Raw genomic sequence first — 23,728 nt, 5'->3', positions numbered from 1 at the left:
ATCAACATGAAATGCAATGCTCCATCGCTTACCGGCGCTTTGATTAATGAAAGTGGGCTTTCATTAGAGTGGAGTCCGGCTGGAGACCCTTGGGCCTGCAGAACAGGTCTTCTGAACACTAAACCCGGCCCACAACTTTCCAACGTAAAGCACTTACAGGAACAGCCGCAGTCGTTGCTATTATGGAGCATGAAGGACGGGAACAGGGAGGGGCTTGGGATTCTGTTGACGGCATTTGGAACTTTCGAACCCCATCATGTACTGTTTTGGGTATTAGGTCCGGAAGTACTCCTCATCAAGAAACGTGGATTTGTATTATTAAAATGTTCCTCCATGAAAAAAGGTGGTGTGTGTAATTTTTAACCAACCTGATTTGCTTGAGACAAGTTCAAATCCCATCTATGATTTTTTAATCTATAATGGTTGGAAATGTTGCCTATTATTTATTTTCATGCTTTTAACAATTTTTTTTAAACTTGGAAGTGTGCTGTTTAACATTTAGTGTTTCCAGTTATGCCTGATGGACCATGCATCTTGAGTTTTGGCTCTTCAGGGATGCATGTGTTTGCTTAACATGAGATTTTTCATAGAGGATAGAAGTAACAAAACAGAGTCGGCTGCCCATAGTTTTGAGTACCTCTCCCCATAGTCTGTTGACGGGAGGCGGAGGAAACCTCTCCAGCGTGTCGAATGCCACTTCCTTCATGAACCAATCGAAGGACTTCGGGCAGTGTTGACGTCTGAAGTTGATCTGTTCCGTGATGTTACCGTACGGCTTGCCGCGTAGCTCGGGCTGGTTGGCGTAAAAAAAGTCTTTGTACTCGTCCAGCCACACCTCCGCTACTCGCATGTAGTTCTGTCAACGAATGGTATAGCACAGATAACTTCAAATCATTTCAGGTATGCTTTTTGTGATAACAACCACCACCAATGGCGAACATTGCCACCAATACTGGCTAATCGGCTAAACTTTCTGGAAACGGCACATACATACTAAGAAAAAAAGAGACTGAACAGCACTGGGCAATTTTATTTTCAGCAAAAAATACGGTAAACGTGTCAACAGCTCGTTTTCTTTAGGAGAAATTTGAGCACTGGAGGGAGGATTTTCCCTATCGTGTGGGCATCTGAGACGCAGATTTCAAGGCCAATTTGAATAAGGTGGTAGTATAGAGAAAACAATTTTAACATCTGTCTGTGTAGTGACTTTAAACATTGTGTGTGCAGGTGCAGTCCATTAATTTAGGAAAGGTTAAGTGTTGCGGACACCTTCTGGGCTCTTTAAAAATTTATCGGCGAGAAAAATCTGGTCGTGCATCCATAAACTGCATCTACAAATATTCATCGTAATCATACGATTTTCGCACGGTCACTTTTTGTGACTCTCTCGGGCAAATAAAAATTTATGAGGAATGCCATCTACTCTCATGAAATGATTGATGAACAACAAGACTATTCTTACCAATTTATTTACACTACCAGCACATTTTTCTTCCCAAATCCACGAAAAAGCAAATATTCAAAAGATGAAGAGCCACACTTCCTTAGAATACAGCTAACGTCAATGATAAATTTCATTTACATTGGTAAGCTGTGTGAATTTCAATTATTCAACAGCTGTTACGATATTCTCAGTTAATATTTCAATTTCCATAAGCCCACAATAAAATGGAATTCCAATCCCAGTGTGAGTCAAAATTCTTCTACCTCCCCAAAGTACAGATTCGCTATCTTCCAATTTTCTAATTCCCTCAATTACTTCCCAAATCTGGGTACCATAATTCTTGGGTACCATAACTCCTTCAATCATTTCGCCAACTTGAAAATCCAGTTTCGTCTCAACCTCTATACAGTGTACTTCCAAATTCAGGTACAACACTATTTCTTTCCAACAGGAAATTCTCAAGATTCAACTTATCACCAGCTTCAACAACCCACTACACCTTCAACCTCTGCATGGTTGTTAAAATTCTGGGTAGTAAGCCTATTCTTTACTACTTTCATCTTTTGATTTCCTCTGTGAACGTCTGAGTGATTGTTTCAATTAATTTCCGACTGATTATCTCAATAAACTTAGAAGTAATTTTTCTTAGTAGGGTACCACCTACAACAATTGTAACGGTTCAAGATATTTTTACAACATTTATATTTCAAACTTCGCGCTGTGTTGACGTCACCACCGACGCAGTTGAATGTTCTAGTGAGTAAAATCGTTCTCATTAAAATTCGAATCTTCCTAAGGCCCGCCAAGTCCGATGTTTACAGTGCTACGCCCTAAATTTGTATATGGTACAGCACTTGTTAAGTAGACACCAGCGTTCCCTTCCCCTTGTAACGACAAGAGTGAAGTTAGTTTGACATTGGGCATTGGGCATTGGTCATTCCCATAGGTTTTTACAGCGAACGTCTGATTTTTCTCGACACAGTGGACATTCCCATAGGTTTGTATAGGAAATGTCTTATTTCCAATGTCGAGAACAAACAGACATTCCCTTTACAATCCTATGGGAAATTCCCATGTGTCAAGAAAAATAAAACGAACATTCGTTGACAAACCTATGGGAATGTCCAATGCTCAATATCAACTAACTTTACTGTCATGTTGGAATGTCACCTCTATCTCAGTACGGTCCTCAGTGACAAATGCCTTTCTTGTAGGCTCCAAACCCCGACATCAAGTGGCATGGAGGTTTCTGAATCCATTTTCAAGAAAAATGTTACATACTCTGCTTGTTTGACAAAACTCAATAACGTCAACTCTCTTTTGGAAACGAACGCAATTTTTTTCAAACTTTGTTAACATGCAACCTCAGAGACCGCACCCCAAGAGCCCTGCCAAAATTTCCACGCCAACCTATTATATAACCATGCCACTCAATCGACAAAATGCACATTCCAAAACTGACCTTCACCCACCTGTCCTAATAAGGGAGCGCAGGCAAATTGAGGAGAGCACTACAAAATATTCATCAGACCTAAAACTATCAAGAAAGACGCGAACTGTTATTCACGTAAACGTGACAAGGACAAGCATCTAGGCCTACCGTTCGGACGACTGACACACCCGTCCCTAAATCTGGGTAGGTGTACGGCACACCTTTCCTGTAAATGTGTCCAACTCTTGAGCATGGGACAAACTTCAGTCTGCCACCGCACATCCAAATCTGCAAAGAGAGAGATGTCTATCGTTCAAACTGCAAAAACCTAAGAATCTGAGAAGTTGTTTTCCCTTTCAAGGATACTTTTTCTTTGAAAGTCTGATTTTGTGACTGATATTTTGTCGCTTTCAGTTTTTTTTCATTTCTTTTTAAATAATCAATTTATTCCCTAGAGAGTTACTGTCATACCTTCAAAGTGTGAGAATCCCTCGCTCCACAAAGGTTTCGTTTAGTACATTGGCATGGTCAAATGAATGGGATTTACATGAGAGCAAAATAATATTGATTTCCTGCCATCAACAGCCCTGTGGAACTGGAAAATCATGAGGGGCTCTTATCTGACACAAAGTGATAAACAAGGTTTGCAGTATAATACTATGGAGGTGAATCGCTTGTGTGAGTTATGTGGCTCCGAGGGGCACAAACTGTTTTAATTTGACGTTTCAGTGCCCTCTGTTCGTCATCAGAAGACGGTCTCCCGTTTGGCAAAGGCCTGTTCAGGACTTACTTTGAATGAAATCTCGAAGTTTTCCCCGCCCCAGATTTGGAGGCCTGGGTCGTAGCCTCCAAGCTGGAAAAAATAGGACCGGTCAATGGCGAACAATCCCCCTGCCATCACAGGAGAGCTGCGGGGATTTTTAAAGGAGGAATCAATCGTTGTTACACTAACCAACCGCTATAAGCATAAGCGTAACGTAGAAATGACTTTCGTGTTGCCTGAACTACACTGTGGATAAACCCACCGTTTCACCCCTGTCAGACTCCCGCCCCAGCCGCCCTGCATCTCACATTACTTTGCTCACTTGCACATTAATGAAACGAAACCCAATACAATTGCAGCAAGTTTTCAGCACTAAAAGCTCGGGATTCCACTTGGGATGCCACGTTTGATTGTTCCTCGGTTTTTCAGATGTTACGGAGTTATGAATCTGGTATTTATTCCCTTACTGCAAGTCGAGTTCAGTGTTTATTTTATTTGACTTTTTCATTTCGAGGTTACAGATCCTTCAGGTATTCACTTCAATCCGCAGCGGTAAATCATCCAACAGGGAAGATTGTTCAAACACATAATTTGGATCAACAGCCAAAACTGTCTGCTACAGTGGGAAACGTTATTCAGAAACATCATAAATGGACATGGACGTCACCAGGATTTTTCCATGTAATTTTAACCCTCGTCTCCTTTTCTACGAGGCATGGGCCCCTTTCCTGGTTACAGAAAGCTGCAAAACATACTTTTTTTAATTGGACAGTTTGTTTTATAACGTGAAGGACAGCTGTGATGTGTGATGTGACGTTTTTGACACCCGACGGACTCATGACACCAGAGGTAAATCTGTACGACGCGCACGGAATGGATGCATCGCTACGGTAAACCAATGCAAAGCTGGATCAGTAAGTTGCTTGAAAGCATCAAACAGTATATCAGCACTGCTTCCACGACTTCATTACTACACGCTAGTCAAATAGCAGGTACCAATGAATGTGAGTAGTCTGGTAGGCAGCGCGGTCCCTGCATCATGATTTGACTGTGGGACGGGAACTAGTCTGTAATATCATGCTGTTGGATGCACAAGGCCAGGAGGAAGGCAATGTGCGTTTTTATCGGCCGGTCATGTGATCATTGTGGACTAATTCAGTCGCAGTGTTAGGCAGAGGTATAAAAAAAACATACAAACAAGACAAACTAGAACACACATACAGAAATAAAATCACACCCTCTGGCAAAGGTGCTCCGTAAACAGGGGCGGGTCCACGATTTGCAAAAGGTGAGGGGGCCGTGAACTATAAACCAACAATAGTATAATGCCCGCAAATGCATATCACGAAGCCCTTACGGCGTGGGGTCCGGGGCGTGCTTTCGGAATCTAGGTGCTACATAGAGCAATTTCAGGCAGTATAACCCCTTTTAACGCCTTTGTCACATTTATGGGGTTGGGTCCACCCCTTCCACTTTTTTCTCTTCCCCTCCCTTTTTTCTTCTCTTTCCGTTTACTGATTAATTTTTCTGGTGAAAAAGGGGGTGGGGTACGCCCCACACTCCCCCCGCCCCGTACCCCCCCCCCGGTAGTAAATGGAAATGTATGGAGTTCAACTCACTCATACGACTGGCTACTGTACTTCATTCCCAATCGGTCTTTGCTGTAGGTAACATGAATCCGTTTATACCAAAATTCCCAGTCGAATGCGCCTCGGCACAATCCGTCAACCTGAGGACCATAAGCGAACGTGTCTGCTTCAATGGCGTCTACGGTAGGACATACAACGACCCGCCTGTCAAATCGAAGCACATTTGGTCGTCAACATTTTACCAACATGAACTCACCACACTAGCTGTTTGAAGGAACAGACGCACGTCTAAAAATACCACAAAAGGCTTATATATTACCAGACGTAATGGGGATATGTTATGAACTGTAAACACCCGGAAAATGCTGTTGAGAGGCAGACACTCAAGGCTCCCATTCTTTTTACCCACAAGCGACTAGAGAAGATAATAACTGCGCATAAAAAGATACTTATTAACTTCACAGCCAAACATTGCAAAGGCTTTGGTGTTAAATTAGCAACCGTGGTATCCAAGGGCAAGGGGGAAAGTAATTACCGAGGCGTCAACTATATAAAGTGGACTCATTAAAACAGAAACTCCAAATTGACACCATCTCGTCAGCTCTACAATATCTTGACCGAAGAAATTACTATTATACGCAATGTTTTCTTCGCCCAAAGCCATCACTAAAAACCATTGGCCCTTTGGTCTCGCATTACAAGTGCGACCTATTTCCTGCAGTTTGTTTTACCTGTCCGCAGCAATTTCGGCCAGGAGAGGCGGCAACCAGTTGACATTGCATTCACAATGTGCGTCTAGAAACGTGATGACATCACCGCGAGACCTCTGGGCACCAGTGATCCGTGACCTGATCAGGCCTTCGCGCTTCGTGTTTCGGAACAGCTTCACTTTTCCTTCAAATTGCGGTTGCGCAATGTACTCCTCCAAAGACTCTTTTAGATGTTCTGAAAGGAAAATATATATACATCAGCTAACGGTGACTGAGTAACTCAGTTGTCTGTAGAGAATGCAACCGCGAGTCATTGGCTTCCACAGCGCACATTTCATTAAGTGTTCACAACATGCCATAGGCTGCCTGGTATGCATTCACTCATGACATGATCGAACGGGATATCAGATTAGTTATGTTCTCGCTTGGTGACACCATGGAGGTGAGACTGGACAACAGCAAGATGGTAACGTATTTAAAGGCTTTGCAATGAAATTGTTTCAATACAAACCTCCAAAATGCACCTATGTGCCGCAGTTAACCTTTAAATTTCCATATTAATGAGCTAAACTGTGATATTATCGTAAGAAGAAAACCTCCCTCCTACATAGGCTGATGCAAAAAATTTCATTTTTTTTTCTTTGATGATTCATTGTTGTATAAGTTTGTAGCAATAAGCAAGCAAGCAATTGGTCGGAACTGCTCTCGGTGAATAGTAAACTCTAGGTTCATGATCACAAAAGAAAAGCCTCCGCACTGAACCATGTCTACCCTGGATGACATCACAGCAACAGCGCCCTCATCAGTTTGGAGGAAAGCATAGACAATATGAAAAGCTTAAAAAGTGCACTCCCAAATGTACTTAACCCAAGAAGAACACCTAATACATCGAAGATAAGTTGCAGAAAATCAGGTCTCAGGAATATTGCAGGTACACTTTAAAGTTGACAAAGCAGGATGTTGTGCAGGAGTTGCGCGCGTTCTCACGTTGTCTTTTCTTGATATGGACTGTCAAAACCATGCGAAGGATCGCCACTGTTGGTTTTATGCATTGCTGGGTCGTATATAGTGAAGGAATGCGAACGAAGCATAGCGGAACAGAGGCTCACTCGTCGTTAACAGCGTGCCCTCTCTCGTTTGACTCTCAGGACTCAAATATCGATTTAATTTTGGGAAGGAGTTTCCATTTCACCTAAACCTGTGAATTGTGGGAAACAACCGGAATTTCGAGCTAAATAACAAGTAGGTCTGTTATAATGATGATTGATCGCATGACAAATTTCACAAACGTCGAGGAAAGTATAAAGAACATTTTTAATGTCTAAAACTCGTGTCACTAAACATGAAGGGTAATGCAAACGGTTTGACACAACTGTCGCCAGGAACTCATGAAGACATTCCCGGATGAAGAACGTACGTGTAGGTTCTCACCTTTCTCACTGAAGTCATCTACCATGACAATCTCCCGGAGGAGGAACGAGGGTGTCATGTTGATGATGCTGTGTACGGTGCGCATCAGCGTTGACCAACCTTCGTTGTGAAACACCACCACCACACTTGTCGAGGGAAGTGTAGCTGGGTAGTGCCAATATTTACATCTGGAAAAAGCGAAGGGTAGGGGTAGCATGTTGTTATTGGCATTTCTGTTAAACGGTGTCACTTGGACATCTATTATATCAAAAGGGTTCAAGCCTGAAAGTTGAACGTTTCAACGAAGCCTCCACCTCCCCATTCACTACACTCCATTTGAAGCAGAAAAACGAGGCAACACATAGTACACCCCTTCCTTTGGAATTGACTTTGGGTCCTGAAAACCTGTGATAACATATTTATGGGTTTAGTAATTTGAATCAACAGAAGAAACACCGTAAGCCAAGGGCGACAGCACACAACGCGTCGCGTCGTGCATCATGTCGTTAGTTGCGTCGTGCTTCAGGCGGCGTAATACGCAACACATGACACGACATACGACGCGACGGGCAACGGAAGGAGTGACATTTAGGCAGAAAAAAATGCAACATAGAAAGGACATAAGACAGCACGCGTCGTGTACAAACGTAATGGCAAGAAGGCGACTGTGGAATTCAATTACTGCCATTTTACGCGTCACATCGTGGCATCGTTGCATTTGCAATCTGTAGGCCTGTTCATTTTTCAGCTGGAAGGGGCGCACAGTGCTCAGGAATATCATTGCATGTACAACCAACTTCCGTTTCCTTGACCTGCTAAAATATTATCGATTGCCTACTTTTGAAGTTCCCTACCCTGTAGTACAGGCATTTTAGGAGAGCGGGGTCAATAGTGACTAAAAACTATAAACCACTCATCTGATTTATATCATTCAATTGGGTTATTCAATAATCCGACTGGCACCTCCAGTGGCCTATCTCTCAAGACATTCCTAACTCGTGGATAATTTCATGTTTTGTTCATGAGGACACACCAGTGGCGTGGAAGGGGGGGGCACAAAGGGGGCACCAGCATCTTATGGGGGGCAACAGCTTTCGGTGGTGTGGTTTTTGGAGGCAACTTTTTGTTAGTTTTGTTCAATATCCGTGCATCCGTTTTTTCGGGGGGGGGGGACAGGGGACACCGGGAATTTGTGGGGGAGGACGTGCCTCCCCCCCCCTTCCGTGGGTATGCCACTAGGGGAACACTTATTTCTTGGTCCTCGGACCCGCTGCTCTGAAAATTTGATGAAATAGATTGAAATGCTAAAGCTGTGCCACCGTTCTTAATTTTTCGTTTGTCCTTTCATTTCCAAAATGATTTTTTCTGTTTTTCTTCCTTTACTCTTAAATGTGCCAATTGATATTTTGAGCAACGGAAAATAAACATTTATTTATTTGTTCCGCCCTCCACTCTAGCTGTTTTAACCTAAAGCTGCTAGAGGACCAAGGAATAAAAAAGTCTGGCCTGAGGAACGTTTCTCTCTACGGAAGCGTATAAGGGCCTCCTGCAAAAAAATGTTTTCGAGATACTATCTCGCCGCGGCGAGTTATGAGATCTAGCTGCGGCGAGTTATGAGATCTTGCCGGGGCGTCAAATTCATATCCCGCCGCAGCGAATATTTCAATAGTTTCATAAGCCCTATTCGTCTTTAGGATGAAATACATTGAGAGTTGGTCTTAGATCGCTTATTGGAACAAAACAGGATGTTACATTTCAAGAAAGCCTAATTTCCAACACAAAGACAACGAAATCTTAGTTTTTGGTGTGAATTTCTACATTCAGATGAGGGATAAACTGTCTTTAATGCCTTCCTACATTTTCAAAGTGCCAAACACAAGCAAGCGGACCTGAAAGTTATTATTATTTTGAACTTTCATCGGTTGAAATTTATTAATTAATAGTAGTTAAAATGGGAGATTAAAGACAGTACTTTTAAAAACACAACGCATGAAATACCTCATAGCTTTGGACGCTCAAACCAAATATAGCATGAGTGCACACGCACGTGTCATGCGTACCGAGCCGGAAGAGTCGACCCGTTTTCAGGTGCATATAGAATCCACTCAATTTTGTTCTCGACAAAAACGTATGTTACGTATTTGCCCTTCCCAGCGCCCTGTACTGTATAGGTGGTTTGTGACGAGTGAACGCATGTATGTGAGGTCAAAGAGCCTGGGGATTTCAATCCAGTTGATGAGAAAGTGTTTGTTAGTTTTCACGTCACCTTCACTTCATTTTTCTTTTTGCCTGCCGAAATCTCCTAAATCATAGCAGATTTTAATGTTAGAATGATATCAGCATCGAGTTTTAGTCCGAAATGGCAACACGCATTGGCTAAAAATATGCGTGGGCGTGGCCAGAATTTTTTTTTGGGGGGGGGGCAACCGTCTAGTTAAAACAAAACCATTCTACCGCTGGAAAAGGTTCGATTTTCTTTTTTCTCTCAAGCAAATAATTATGTTCTATTTCATTTCTAATGTTAAATTTCTTTTGCTGTTTTCTTTTCTTTTTCTTTTTCTTTTCAGGGTCCCCCCCCTCGTGGTGCGTATGTAAATAGGATTATTTAAACTATAAATGAAAAGGCACCGTAACCCTTTCAACAGGCAGTCACCCCTCTTGCGGATATGGAAATTCATACCCCAAAAGAGACTTCTTTTGTTTTCTTTTGTGTTGTAAATCAAGCTTGGGTGAAATGTTACATCCCCTTTTGTTCCAATTAGCATTCTAAAACCAAATCTCACTGAAATTTCACCCTAAAGACACATATGAAAACGGTGTGGTAAATAGGACTTATGACACTATTGAAATATTCGCTGCGGCGCGTCAAATTAATATCCCGCCGAGGCGGGAAATTAATTTGACGCTGCGGCAAGATCTTATAGCTCGCCGCGGCGGGATACACATTCAACGATTTTACTCGCCGCGGCGAGATAGTAGCCAGAAAAATATTCTTGCAAGTGGCCCTATACGCTTCTGTACCTCTCAAACACTTCTGGGAGTAAATTCATTCAATACCTGCAATGCACACCATGACAAATCTCTACAATGCCACAAATTTCAGGACAGGTGCAACCTGCTCTAAAATAATGGCAGACCAGCTCATCTCCTGATAATTATGTCAAGGTGAATAGTTAAATCATATGCAAATTTTGAAAAATCATTGAACGTGAAGTGGGGGAAAGTTACACGACAAACTAATTCATAAAATCGAAATAATGGACTGCTCAGGAACTGTTACAAGTACTAAAACGATTCCATAAATTAGATGTATCGCAAGAGACTTGAACATTTTCCACAACGTGAGAAATTGCGCACATTTTTTTAAATAGTTCACAAGATAGAATTGGGTCATCAAGTCTGCGCCTGCCGTCAAAGCAGCGCCACATACGTACTAAGCGAAAGCAAATCACAGGAATGTTGGAGCGATGATGCGACGGTCCGACGATGTGACGACTCCACGATGTTACGGTATGACGTTGCAACGGTACGACGATAGACGGCACGACGATGCGACGGCACGGGGATTCAATGGCACAGCGCGACTATGCGTGGGCACGATGCGACGATGTGACGGCACGACGCGACTACGCGCCGTTGACAGCGCATGTGGCTACAGACCCAAGCAGCAACGCCACACACGCGACGCGTAAAATGGCAGTAAGGAAATCCATAGACGACGGTGCGACCAGACGGTTCGACACAAGGGAGCTGTCGTGCCGTCGCATCGTGAAGTTGCGTTACCTGGAGAGAGAGAAATGTCCTAGATAAAAAGTGTCGTAAATAGTTCACCATACAAAATTGAAAAATGCAGGGGTACAAACCAGAGTGACATTGATGCATTCTTCCTGGGATGACATCACAGTTTTGCTCATGAAATACTCATAAGCATGAAAACAAAAAAAGCAGTAAAATATTCTTTGAAACAGTGAAACAAAAGTTGAAAAGATAATATTACTGAGACCCCAAGATGCATTTAGAAGGTTTGTAGTTTTCAACAATTGATAGCAGCTACCGTTTAAAGCGTCATGTTCAAATCCGCACTGTTTCTACGGTTAATAGTTCAAATGTTGAATCCACTACTTACATTCTGTGCCCATTTACAACCGTTTGAAAGTGCTGCATGCCGTATTCTAAATATTGAATTCAAAGTTTAAAGAGTGGATTTAAGAGTTAAAATGTTAATTGAACATGTTCACTCTTTCCCCATAAATTCTTGAATCAGCACTCAAACCTGACGCTGAATTTGCAGTTTAAATGCTGAAAACTTAGTTTAAGATTCTAGATTCACCACTTCAGAGCGTTATCACTGACCGAATGAACTAAGTGTGCGATTCCAGATTTCACATGACAAAACTTTGGCTAAGGCCTTTATTCAATTCGTTTGTACAGGTTCATTGTACCGGCCTGAGATGGCTTTGCTAAGGCCTATATTCAATTCGTTTGTACAGGTTCATTGTACCCGCCTGAGATGGCTTTGCTAAGGCCTATATTCAATTCGTTTGCACTCAGGTTCATTGTACCGGTCAGATATGGCTTTGCTTCAGGGTAAGAAGATGGTCATTCGACGGTATTTGATAATTCTTGATCCTGTTCGCTATTTCACTGTTTCAGCCAGCAAAGATCACTTCACTTACTGTGGATCCCGAATGTCCGGCACAGCTCGGTCCAGCGAGATGCGGTCACTGACCACCATATTGAACCCATATTCCTTGTAGCTCTGATCGTACAGAGCCTGTTCCGATGCCAGCAGCTTAGCGGGGATCCCGTTCTCCCCGACACCGCTCCGCCTTGGGGCAGGTATGTTTGGTTCATAATTTCCCAGGGTCTCTTTGAGTTCTGCTGGGGAGTTTCTTGGTGTGACCGCTTGGTGCTCAGAAGAGTCCTTTAGTTGACCGGAAGACAAATTTTGAGGTCTGTGATGAGAAGTGCTCAAAACCTACGGATGACAAACAAAAGTTTAGTTCGTCAATCTATTCCTGAACTCTTCATAACAAAGTTTTCGTCATGATAATAATGGAGGCCTAGCTTGGAGCATCAGTGATTCGAACTTCCATACATACAGGAATTTCCAAATTTAAAGGACAAACTCTGCAGTGACGTCAGTTTTACGTTACAAGGGGATTTTTTTTTATTGTTTTAAGCACAACCAAGCTTTTGTGTACTTCTGGGCGTCGCAAATGTTTTTTGGGATGGGAAGCAGCCGAATGGGGTGTCATCCATCCCCATTGACGTGGCCATTCGTTCTTCATTATTTTGGTGCCGTTTAATACGCCTGTCATCCACAATGTCTGTTCTAATTTGTACAACGTTCATATCTCAAACATAAAGTAGTTAACAAAATGAACGAAGGCATTTTCAGAAACCTTCAAGTATGAAATATGAACATCGGGCTAGTAGATTTAATATATTTTTGACGTGGAGTTGACGTTTACTTCAAAAGAATCTCGGCCACTGCACTTTTCAGGGCATGGCTCTGCACTTACGGAAACAATTGCCCGACGTCAGTCAATGCTTCCATCTCTCTTAATAATTACCCAGAGGACAACATTCAATGTGTACAGTGTGCACCACATTAAACTTGGAAAGCCTATGATTCATTCATGGCGTCCTTGAAGCGTGGAATACTTGCGATGGGAGAGGCGGGAGCAGGTGGCTTGGCAGTGCTGTTTGAAGTACCAGACATCGGGCGAGTGTAAGCGGTAATCGACACGGCTAACGCCTCCAACGATGGTCATGGGCGATTGATATGACAAGCCTAGCCATATCTCCGCCAACCTGCCACTCCCGAGAGACTGCACAACACAATACTGTCTTAAAGGATCCATGAAATGAATTTTTCTTTGAAGCCCTATTTGTGTATCTCTGCACCATTCTTCAACGTTTGAAGACCATTTAACATCTTTTTTGCTTTATGTGAACAGAAAAGTGCACTTTTTAAACATTAAAAATTGACCGAACATTATTTTCTGGACAAGTGAGGGCGCTTTTGATTTGATGTAAATCCAGGAAGACATGGTTAAGTTTGCATGTTTGCATCTTAAAATTGTGAACTCCTAATTTGCTGTCTAAAAACGTTTCTATGGAAGGTTGCTTACTGGCTTATTGCCATAATAATTATACTTACACAACAATAAGTTGCCAAAGGAAATGAAATCTATGATAACAGTGTTTAAAAACAATCTAGACATTTTCTTTTTGCACAAATCGGTGCAAGATCGAGATTAAATATGCCAATGTACATTAGCATAAAAACAAAAAAAGCTCCAAAACATGGGTATTTAAAATAAGGTTAACCAAAACCCAAAAGGTGCAATTTCAAGGGTGTTGTAAAATATTTATATTTCATGATCCCTGGATGCGGTATGACATCAAAGACATATGCCTATTGCCTTAAGTCTCAGAACACCAGGATGGAGTGATTATTAATATGAAACGAGTATATCAGATACTGCAAAGCTGTGTTTCGAGGAGGCAGGAAGTCGCGCTATAAAGAGGCCTTAATGATCTTCTTGTCACCTATGTCCTTGGTATGTGTGGTGGAAATGCCTGTGTTGGCGTCGCGAACAGAGAGTAATGAGGCAGGGCGACGTTTCGTGTTTAGTTTCGGATAATCGTAGGCCTATAAGGCGTGATGTGATGGTAGTTCCAATTAAACGCGAACAGAATCGAATTCGTTGCTTGCCAGTCGTTGAAACGTTCACACTAGGATGAATTATGTCTCCAAAGGGGGCTCATAAGATACATAAAGTTAACCACGTAATTTATGAAATTTCGTTCGGACTTAAAACTGTTGATGCTTTCGCAGTGCCTGGCGATTCGGCTTCAGAATAACGGCAGTTTTGCAGGCACTCCGTCAATTAACTGCTCTCATTGCTACACTTTTCATTTTTCCACAAAAGAGTGCTTTTTTTTTACCGAGACAGTACATTTCTGAATCACTCGACGGTTTTTATTTTTTTCCTGGCCTTGATTCTTGCGTTTCTCAAAGAACAAGATACAGTTTACTATTTTCGACACATGCGCATGGAAACGCAATCCCCTAATTACAAATTCCCACAATTCGATTCGGAAGAGCTTGGCACGAGCCAAAATATCAATTGTTTTTGGCATTCGCTGGCGGCAAAGAGCCTTTTCCAAGAGCACATGAGGCGACTAATTTCTTTCAGCACACAAATTTGGGAGGGAACCAGAAGCAAGGGGGTTTACCACAGTTTTAATGAAGTCACAATCTGTGAGCACATTTTGTGTGCACGCGTAAGTGATGATCCCTGGAAAGAAAAGTCTTGCAAGTAGATGTCCAACGACGATTCGCTGTTACCGGCGCCCCTGGGTTTGCAGCGGGTCACAGTGGGAATAAACAAGGCTTTCGTTGCTTTGTGGCGACGCTGAACAGAATATGCATCTCTACGATTGCTGCTACATGAGCCGTGGCGTATAAATCCAACAAGAACAACTTACTATGAACGGAAACGGGGCAGAAATAGAGCAATGGAACATTTCCGACATCCCCCCTTTAATGGCGGTGAGTGTGCAGAGCGACAGTCACTTTACCGCCACTGGTGTGCGGGGCCGCAAATGACACCAAGTCTTGTCATCAGATTCGTGTATATTTACGTCAATTAGGCCCCTCGAAATAGTTTGTCTCTGGTCAGACTGATGCTCCGGAATTGATGCGGCAACGCAGTTTTTTATCGTTTATTTTTTCCCTCCAGGGTTGGATAATACAGACAATTGCACACACACGTTGTTGAGTCATGGGGCTAGACTGACTTTATTATAATAATAAGCTGACATTAAACAACTTCAATTTGCTTTCAATGTGCAACATCTCGTCGATCGGGATCTAGGCCTATCACCCTGAGTAAGAGATCAACCTGCCCGCAAAAACATTGCCGCAAAGTGCAGCATTCGACCGTATCCTAACAGACCTAGTTTCAGTATTACCCCTGAACGTAATGTATACATTTGGAACCCATAATGGGATGGTACCAATTGATTTTGTGGGTCGAAATGAATACACTATGTTGGGAAATCCGACTGAAATTGGTACCTCTGCGAATACGGTCTATAGAGGGAGCTGTTGCAGCTCTCGCAGAAAAAAAAGACAAAGAAGATTGACGCGCATGCTTGAAATTGACGCGCGCTGATCAAAGACGAAAGACTTTTTTGGCCTTACCCAAATAGATCATAGCAACCGTGACGCTGGAGGTGTCACGCCTATTCTTGTACGCTGTGCCAAGTTTGCGTCAAAATAGGGCGACATAATGTTCCATGTAACGCCCACAAACTTACGAGATCACACGTGTGTGTAGGCATTCGCGAGGTTCTGAGTTGTTCGTGCGTTCTATGGTTCAATTATTTTACGCTCCTTCTATGACCTTTCCATAAAATCATAAACAGCACCCCCGTGAAATGATGTGACGTCCACATTTGTAATGTCCCCGGCCGGGAAATTGTTGTCATCGCCATGGACCTGTGCTGCCACAAATCTATACGCCATTGCCAGTACATATGAGTAGAGACAACGGCCCACGGCTGAGCCACAAACAAGTATGCCGTCATTTTAGTCATGCTGTCTAAAACAAAAACAACAAAAACACACCAACACCCACCAACAAATTGAAACGAAAAACGAAGATTAAAGAAATATGGAAGGGCTGCGTAGCACCGTGATCAGAATATTGACAAGAATATAAAATCAGTGCTCTGGAATATGACGTGATTACCGAGCTTTCGGTAACTGAATACCTTCTTCAGGGCAAGATTGCCCTGAAGAAGGTACTCATTTACCGAAAGCATCACATATTCCACAGCACTGATTTTATATTACATTCTTGTCAATACGTTGTAGATTACAGCCGGTTGCAATAACATTACATGTTATACACCCTGCAGATCATGGTCACATGCCGTGAGTTTCAAAGCTATGCATGGGCATCTTACATGGGGCCGCTATATCAGTTTCTGTAAGTTTGAATAAAATTATTTCTAAATGAAACAACCTCAGGAAACACTCTTGTCCGAATACTGCCTTCGTCTAAAGTTATTGAAAAGTCATGTGAAGATTGGTAAAAACAGAGATTTCATTTATGACCCCTCACATACACATATCAGTGCTCTAGGTTTCCTTGTCCGTGCACGTTTGATTTTAACCATTTAGGCCAACGTTTTTTAACCCTGCGCATGAGAACGAGAATGTATGGGTTGCGAAGATTTACCTACGTACTGCCGAAGGGGTCTACCATTCATTGGTCGAGCTGGCGCAAAGGTTAAATTAGACTTTAGCACTTTCCATGTATAGGCTATTACTCCATTGGTCTCCCGTTAGAAGTTCAGATTTTAATGAAGATTACCCCAAAAATAATTTCGTAAATTGTCATTTGGGTATGAGTCCACTGAGTTGCACTATTACTCATGCATTTGAGATTTTCTTTTATCTTGTCAGGTAATGTTTGATTTTCTATGCTTGCATGTGATCTATAAGGCCCTTTTTGTTTTCAGAAGCAAATGAACGAGCTACAATTGAAAACTCTAAAAACGAATACCAACACACGTTACTTGCCATTCAAAAGTTTGAGAAAGGCGCCACCAAGGGTGAACTTTCAGTCTCTCTCTATATATAATTGTGTCTATGCGTTGTTAGAAACGGACATCCCCTTTTACTTCAAAAGTTTCGGTTAAATAGTTCAAGGCCAGTATGCCTTATGTAAAAGAATTCTAAACGTGACAAATAAACGAATACACTTGTTCTTTGGCTTAGACTGTGTACAGGCGCAGTCGACCAACATCATATGCGGTACGGTGTGCAATACATGTATCCAAGTGGTCTGACGTCATTGCTCATGTTTGATTGATGGGAGGACCTTCTTTACTTAATTGGGAACAATTTTAATTTGTGAACTGAAAAGGAAACCCACTGCAACACAGGGAGTATGAAATGTCGATCAAATCAAGGGTTCAAAGTTCAGGATCTCTTTCGAGCTGCTCACCCGATATGCTGACATGGAAAAACCAATAACATGGAACTTTCAAAATTTCTGACTACCAAGCCAAAAATAATCATGTGAAAGTAGGCTCACATATAACGGGCTAGGCATATCTATCTAGTTTCAATTAACTTGATAAATATGCCTAGCCCATTAAGCAGACACACAGCCCATTTCTTCAAGCAAAGCTGCCACCGTATTTCTGAAAACTTTATGCATATTATTACTTTTTTATTTATATATAATCACACATGTACAATGCTCACATGACCGAAGGGCAACTATTACGGTCTCAATCCTTTTCAGCTTTGGAGCGCTGTATAGTTATCAGTCAACTACTTCGTTCCCAGCAGCTGGGTGGGCCTACTACTGACAGAACAGGCAGATTTAGGGCCCAAACTGACGAACACAGGAATTCGAATCCAGGAATAAACCAAGTTGAATGCCAACTGTCAAGGTCATAAGGCAGGGAATGAATCAATATTTTATTAGGTGTGAGCGGACGCTAAAGGAACTCTTCCCGCCAGAGAAAGCGAGAATGTACTACTTCCGAGTATGAAGAGGGAAATTACACATTGGCCTAAAGGGGAAGCGTAAACCCTCAACACCGGGTGTTAAACACTCTTCACCGGTCTAAAAGATGACAACTGGAATTAATTCTACACCAGATTTTGTTAATTTAACACCACGCTTTTCCAACATTTTCCCCCACTGCAAAATAGTTGGGGCCTTCCTTTAAAAATCAAGCACACCTTCCTTACCACCTCGAACAACGTGTGCAACACTAAACAAAAATAAAACCACGTTAATTGACAGATTTATTTTAACACCAATGATGAACATCATGCATAACTAAGGCCAAGCATGCAGTTCTCTGTCGTTGGTTGCATTCACTGATCACAATTATTTGCTTCAGAAATCGTGGGTTTTGCGACCGCGCTTCCTGAGTTTCTTCCTCCGTGTAGGGTTAATGCCCGGAGTTCTCACTCCCTTAGGGACGTCTCTTTAATTATTAAGAGACCATGAAATAGAAATATTTTACAAAAACGCTTGAAATTGCACCTTTGGGCTTTAATTAAGCTTATTTGAAATTTTTATTTGTAATTTTAGCCCATATTTTGGAGCTTTTTTGGTTTTTGGTTTATGCTAATGATTTGGCATATTCATAAGCAAATTATTTAAATGTTTAAATTACACTGGAGGGTGCAAAGATGCACACGAAGTGCTTCTTAGAAAATTCATTCCATGGATCCTTTAAGAGTGTAGCTGCAATGTATTTTTCTTAGATGTGGTTTTTCTGCAACTTTGAACACTTCTTTAACGTAAGAAATGTTTACATTCCTACTGGGACAGAGCATAGAAAAGAGGACTTCTTTGAACACTTGAATTATCCATGCTTTACTGGACAAGTGAAGGCGTTGTTGCTCAGTGTACATGTGATGTTATAGGGAAGACAAAGTTCAGTGCATACCGGTTTTTCTGCTCTTACATTTCTAAATTGTTTGCTTATTGCTCAGCACATAAGCAATGAATCCTCAAATAAGAGAAAATTTAGTGCATGAAAATCTACAAAAATGTAGAACTTTTGTGCGCATGTACAAACCAATGCACATTTTTGTTGAATGACATCACATTTGTACTCATGAATATAGAAAACTCATTAGCATAAAAAACAAAAAAGCAGTGTAACGATGGTTTAAAATAAGGTTAAGCTTAGGCCTAACTAAAAATGTCGAGATGTGAAAAAGTCAATAGCGTTAGTAATTGCACGCGCACGGCTGTTTGTTTTGTTTCGAATGTCTTTGTTTTTCTAAGGAAGCAACATAAAATCCAAGAGTCACGATCACCACCCGGGTAAAGTCCCTCTGAGGAAAAGCGAAATCTGTAATGAGGTTCAGAGTCTGTCTGCAACCTTTGTGCCACCGGTGATATAAACAACTCGCTTCCTCCCTGATCCCAAGAGCTGCTCGCTGTTAGTCAAGATAATTCACCCCGCAGCTGCCGCGCGCTGGCGATACAGGGATCACGCAGAAATAGCGTGGTGTAAAATCGCTCCACAGAACTTGCATAGTCCCCAAACCACAAGCAACCGAACGGACAAAAAAATTATTGAAACCGCTTCATTACAACACTAATTACTGGACGGAGAAATCACTCAAGCTCGGAAAAAACTAACAGGAGCACAGAATTTGCCAAGCAGATAAAGTTTACTTTTCATAAATTTCAGCGTAAAGTTTACCAGTATGTTGCGAAAAACATTCTGATTGCTGATTCTGGTTAAGTGATTATTATAATGCAACATTTTCTGCTCGGCACAAATCGGTTCCCGTTTTGGCAATGGGGCGTGCTGCTGCACTATGGCAGCTTTCTGATGACAATATCATTCATAAACGAGTGAGGCCATATTGATGAGGCGATTTGCAGTCGATCGAATTAACCTGTAAAAACGAGGCCTGTCAAACAGTGCATGCACAAAGCTATGACGCCAGTTTTACTCAGTAGGTTTTGTTTTCATGTTTGTGTTTTCTTCTGTCTTGAAAAGGATTTCAGGTCCTCCAATTTATTCATGTACACAAAATGAGGAGTAGTCAGGGTTTTGAACTTCTGCATTTGATCGGAAATTCCATATTTCCCGATAAATGTCAGGCAAATGCCACCGCAACAAGTCAGCTTCCCTGCTGAAAGTATAACCCAGAACATACAGGTAGAGCAAGGGATAATGACCAACTTCAACGCAATCCCTGCACATCAACCCCCGCACGTCACATGTATTTAGGTTGCTGTTGTGACTTAACTCAGTGTAAGAGACCCTTTCAAGAAGTTGGTGAAACGGGAAAATCTGCCCGCTCTGTTTATGAATAAACAAAACAATGTCAGCGCAGTTGAGGGCGCGTGTACAGGCATTTGTCTCTGAATCTGTATTTTTGTCCAAGTCCACGTATTTCGTGTTGCCATAAAATATGTCTCTTAAGGAATGTCATAATGATTCAGCCAAAACAAACCACAGGCCAGTGTAAACAGGGGAGCAAAAGGACGCACTTACATTGGCTGGCGCGGCGTACTCGTCCATCTCCCACGGAAACTGCCTGCCGCGATGAGGCATCATTTGTAGCAGATGCCCTCCCTGAATCCCGCCCGGATCAGAGAGTGGGATCAGAGAGGGGTCCCGACTGATGATCATTAGCAGTAAGGGGGCCAAGGCCAGGACCAATAGGGTGGCGATGGCAATCTGGAAGAAGTGCCTATTTCTGCGGTTCATCGCCATCGTTGCGTTGAGTGCTGCAGCTCGCTCAGAACATCTGATGGTTCACCCGATGTAAGTCATCGATTTATGCAGAAAAGAAATCCACACTGATTGGTTGGACTTTTCCATCTCCCGGAGAAATGCACTCAAATTAATACCACTAATCTCAGCATGTAATATAGTTTTCTCTGACACTCGATCAGCGAGTAAAACATGTTAGCAATATGAGAATGCGCCATTAACAATTAAAATCCGGACGATTTAGTTGAACAGGTGCAGACGACTAGACTGGCAGAGGCAAACATGGCTGCAAATACGCTAATCCCCATCCGTCCTTTGAGAAATCTGAACTGAAAATGTTGCTTTTGGAAAACAGGCTATACTTTCGCAAGTGAAAGTAGTGAAACCGAACGGCTTACGCACGCAATCCAAATAGAGAACTCTTGCATAATTAACTGAAGTCACGCATCGAAGTCGAAAACAGAAACCGACCACGTACACCCAAAGCACCCGCCCATCGCACACTGACTGAACCTTGGCCAATGCATATTACAACAAACCATATAGCTTTATCTCCCAGAACGGAATGCCACTTCAGCGAACAGAGAAAGCTTCCTATCAGCCCGACAACATTATGCAGTGACAACTTACTCCGCATCTTAAAGTACTATCTGTGGATTGATGAGACGGGAAAACACAGGCAACTGGCTTGACGGAGGAGCTTGGCCCCATGCAAGACTGAACGAGAACGTTTGAGCGATGCGCGTGACAGCACGTGCACTAGTACTGCGGTGACACGGGGGTGTTTGTACGTATTTACAGCGTCAGGTCGTGCTGGGGGTCAGTCCGTTCATGAGTGTGGGAAGGCTTGCTGAGTCGGATTGGAACATGTGGCGACGCGAGGGTGAGGTTCACTTTAACGGTCGTCACCTCCAGAGACCTCATGCTGCAACGATCCATCTATTATTTCAAACTTGGCTCGACGGAACCACCGCTGTTGGCCCCCCCAAAAATACACTCGCACGTTTGGATAACCTCTGCAAAATGAGGCTAAGAAAACATGGCGCTTGCTCGTTGACGCATCTTGCTAGTGTAATAACAAGCTCTTCGTCATGGTGACTGCTTATATCGGGGTTTTTATTTGCAGGTCGTATCATTCTGTCGATCGGACCCGTCTTTTCTTCAAGCTCTCTGTCAGATGTAGAAGATGATGAATTCCACACTCTCATAGACAGTTTGTCTGCGGCCTGCTTCGATGATTCGTTTTCTAATAGGCCTATGCTGTTTCTTGAATTTTAATCAGTCGACAGCGCAGCCGCATTTCATTTGTCGAGGTGGCAGGAGTTGTGGCCATCAGCGAGGTTTGAGGTGTTCATGTGTGCCGCCGGAGCATTGGAAGGGGGGATGGGGAGACCAACAATCCTCAAATTGCCTGGCCGTGGCAATTCAATTAATTAAGCGCAAGGGATGTACATGTATCGTATACCGCCACATCCACACGGGGTTTATGTCCACGACTTTCACGGTGCAAGCATGTGCAAACCAACTTATGCCTACTTAAAGTCGAATCGAAGTACATGTATACAAGTCATGTATACATCCCTCAATCTTTGTCAACAGGGAAACGGGTAGTCGCCCGTGACATGGGGTTGACATCTGTCCCTCGCTTTACTGCCTCTTCCGTTAGGAGCAGCGGCGGACAAAACATCTGTGGTTTCCTGCGACTAAACGGCCCAGGTTTGTTTTCCTGGATAACGTGATCGCGTGATCGTCATCAACTCACTTAGACGGGGAAATCCAACCTCAGACCAGCAGGGAACGGTACACTGGCATACCCAACCAAGGGAACGGGCAATACACTGGGCGCTGAATAATGATGCGATCTCAAGAATTAAGCGTTGACAGAGTTCTACTTTATGTTAATGGTAAAAGTGAAACATGTTAATTCTCATTTCTCAAATTAAACCACCCTCTACACAAATCTTTATGTGTAGTGTGGAAGCCGAAGAAAGTAACCACCCGTAATGACACAGCCTTATTATGGACAAATTCGATTAGACGCCATAACTGAAGTGGCATCACACTCACACGCACATTCTTCAGCTTGACGCGTGCGTACATTTGGAAAATCACGACACCCTACTGGTCAAAGAGGCATGTAACGCGCACGTATCACCTGTCCATGAGCGTTGTGCCACCGCAGATATGGCTTCAAATGGGCGATTCACAGTAGGGCGCCTCCAAGAGTTTGTAACGCGTTGGCCAATCACAGTGCGCGAAATCTTTCGACCTAACGCGCTAGAAAAGGTGGACAGATTTCGCGCATTGTGATTGGCCAACGCGTCGCAAACTCTTGGAGGCACTCTACTGTGAATCGCCCGTATTCTGCGAGTCAAATTACCTCATAAAATTGGTTGGCATTACAGGGTCCAGTCCACTAATTCAAGCCCCATTGAAAACAGTGTAAAATCAGCACCGTTCAGGGCCCAATAGCATGCACGCCAACATCCCTGAGATTTCTGAAACACAAATGAAATTCTTGTCTGGTCACTTATCTTTCAATATCTTTTCAATTTTTTTGTGGGTTAACCAAATACATTTTTAATTATTCCCACAAAACAAAATCACCCCCAAAAAGGTGATTTTTCCGAAGTCTGATTGCAACCCTCAACTTTCTCGGGCATTGAGGACCACTTTTCAACTGTAGTTTTTAGCCCTTCTGCTCTCATATGAAAGCTCAAAGACCCAGGGAGTTGATCCTGGCAACGATTTACACAATCTCACCATTTTGGGGGTCAAACAATCTCCTTTTTCAAAAGATACTGTGGGGGCACTTTTAATGCTGATGAGCTGGTCAGAAATTCTCACTTGAATTAGTGGTCTGCACCCTGCAGGAAATTAAGTACATGTATATGAGCAGCACAAAGTTCGCGTCGTTTGCTGGAGAACGCACACTATATTACAATGAATTATGCTACAAGAAGTTGCTGAATGAACAACTTGGGCCCGCACTGACGGGGACAGAGCCTTCGTGTCCTAGTCGTAGAGGCAGTTTTTGCCTGAGGGTTTTAGTACTTGATAAGCACTACAGCCACCGGGAAAATTGGA

The 23,728-nt window shown here is 42.7% G+C and overlaps 1 protein-coding gene across 1 annotated transcript; it reads right to left on the bottom strand.

Moving 5' to 3' along the window:
• Positions 1-45: 45 nt before the first annotated feature.
• Positions 46-22,890, bottom strand: LOC147800397 (N-acetylgalactosaminyltransferase 7-like). Its single transcript, XM_087137453.1, has 9 exons — positions 21,272-22,890; positions 20,420-20,675; positions 12,025-12,326; positions 7,370-7,536; positions 5,960-6,173; positions 5,259-5,432; positions 3,667-3,784; positions 3,045-3,164; positions 46-856 (listed from the first exon to the last, which is right to left on the bottom strand). Exons 2-9 carry the CDS (start codon positions 20,639-20,641, stop codon positions 512-514), a joined length of 1,662 nt encoding a protein of 553 aa, XP_086993579.1. The 5' UTR covers positions 20,642-20,675; positions 21,272-22,890; the 3' UTR covers positions 46-511.
• Between the last annotated feature and the right edge of the window lie 838 nt (positions 22,891-23,728).

Source organism: Acanthaster planci, linkage group LG01 (assembly GCF_054643075.1).
Source record: "Acanthaster planci isolate LZ-2023a linkage group LG01, COTS_SCS, whole genome shotgun sequence".
NCBI lineage: Eukaryota > Metazoa > Echinodermata > Asteroidea > Valvatida > Acanthasteridae > Acanthaster > Acanthaster planci.
The sequence above is the reverse complement of the archived record's forward strand: the minus strand, read 5'-3'. Positions and strand labels throughout refer to the sequence as shown.

What these genes read in the sequence shown, in the direction of transcription:
- LOC147800397 (XM_087137453.1), bottom strand. Translation starts at nt 20,641, where the DNA reads ATGGCGATGAACCGCAGAAATAGGCACTTCTTCCAGATTGCCATCGCC. An exon ending in AGATGACTTCAGTGAGAAAG is followed by an intron (nt 6,174 to 7,369) that starts GTGAGAACCTAC and finishes TTTTCCTTTCAG; the next exon opens with AACATCTAAAAGAGTCTTTG. An exon ending in ACTTCGAGATTTCATTCAAA is followed by an intron (nt 3,165 to 3,666) that starts GTAAGTCCTGAA and finishes CTCTCTTTGCAG; the next exon opens with ATTTGGATGTGCGGTGGCAG.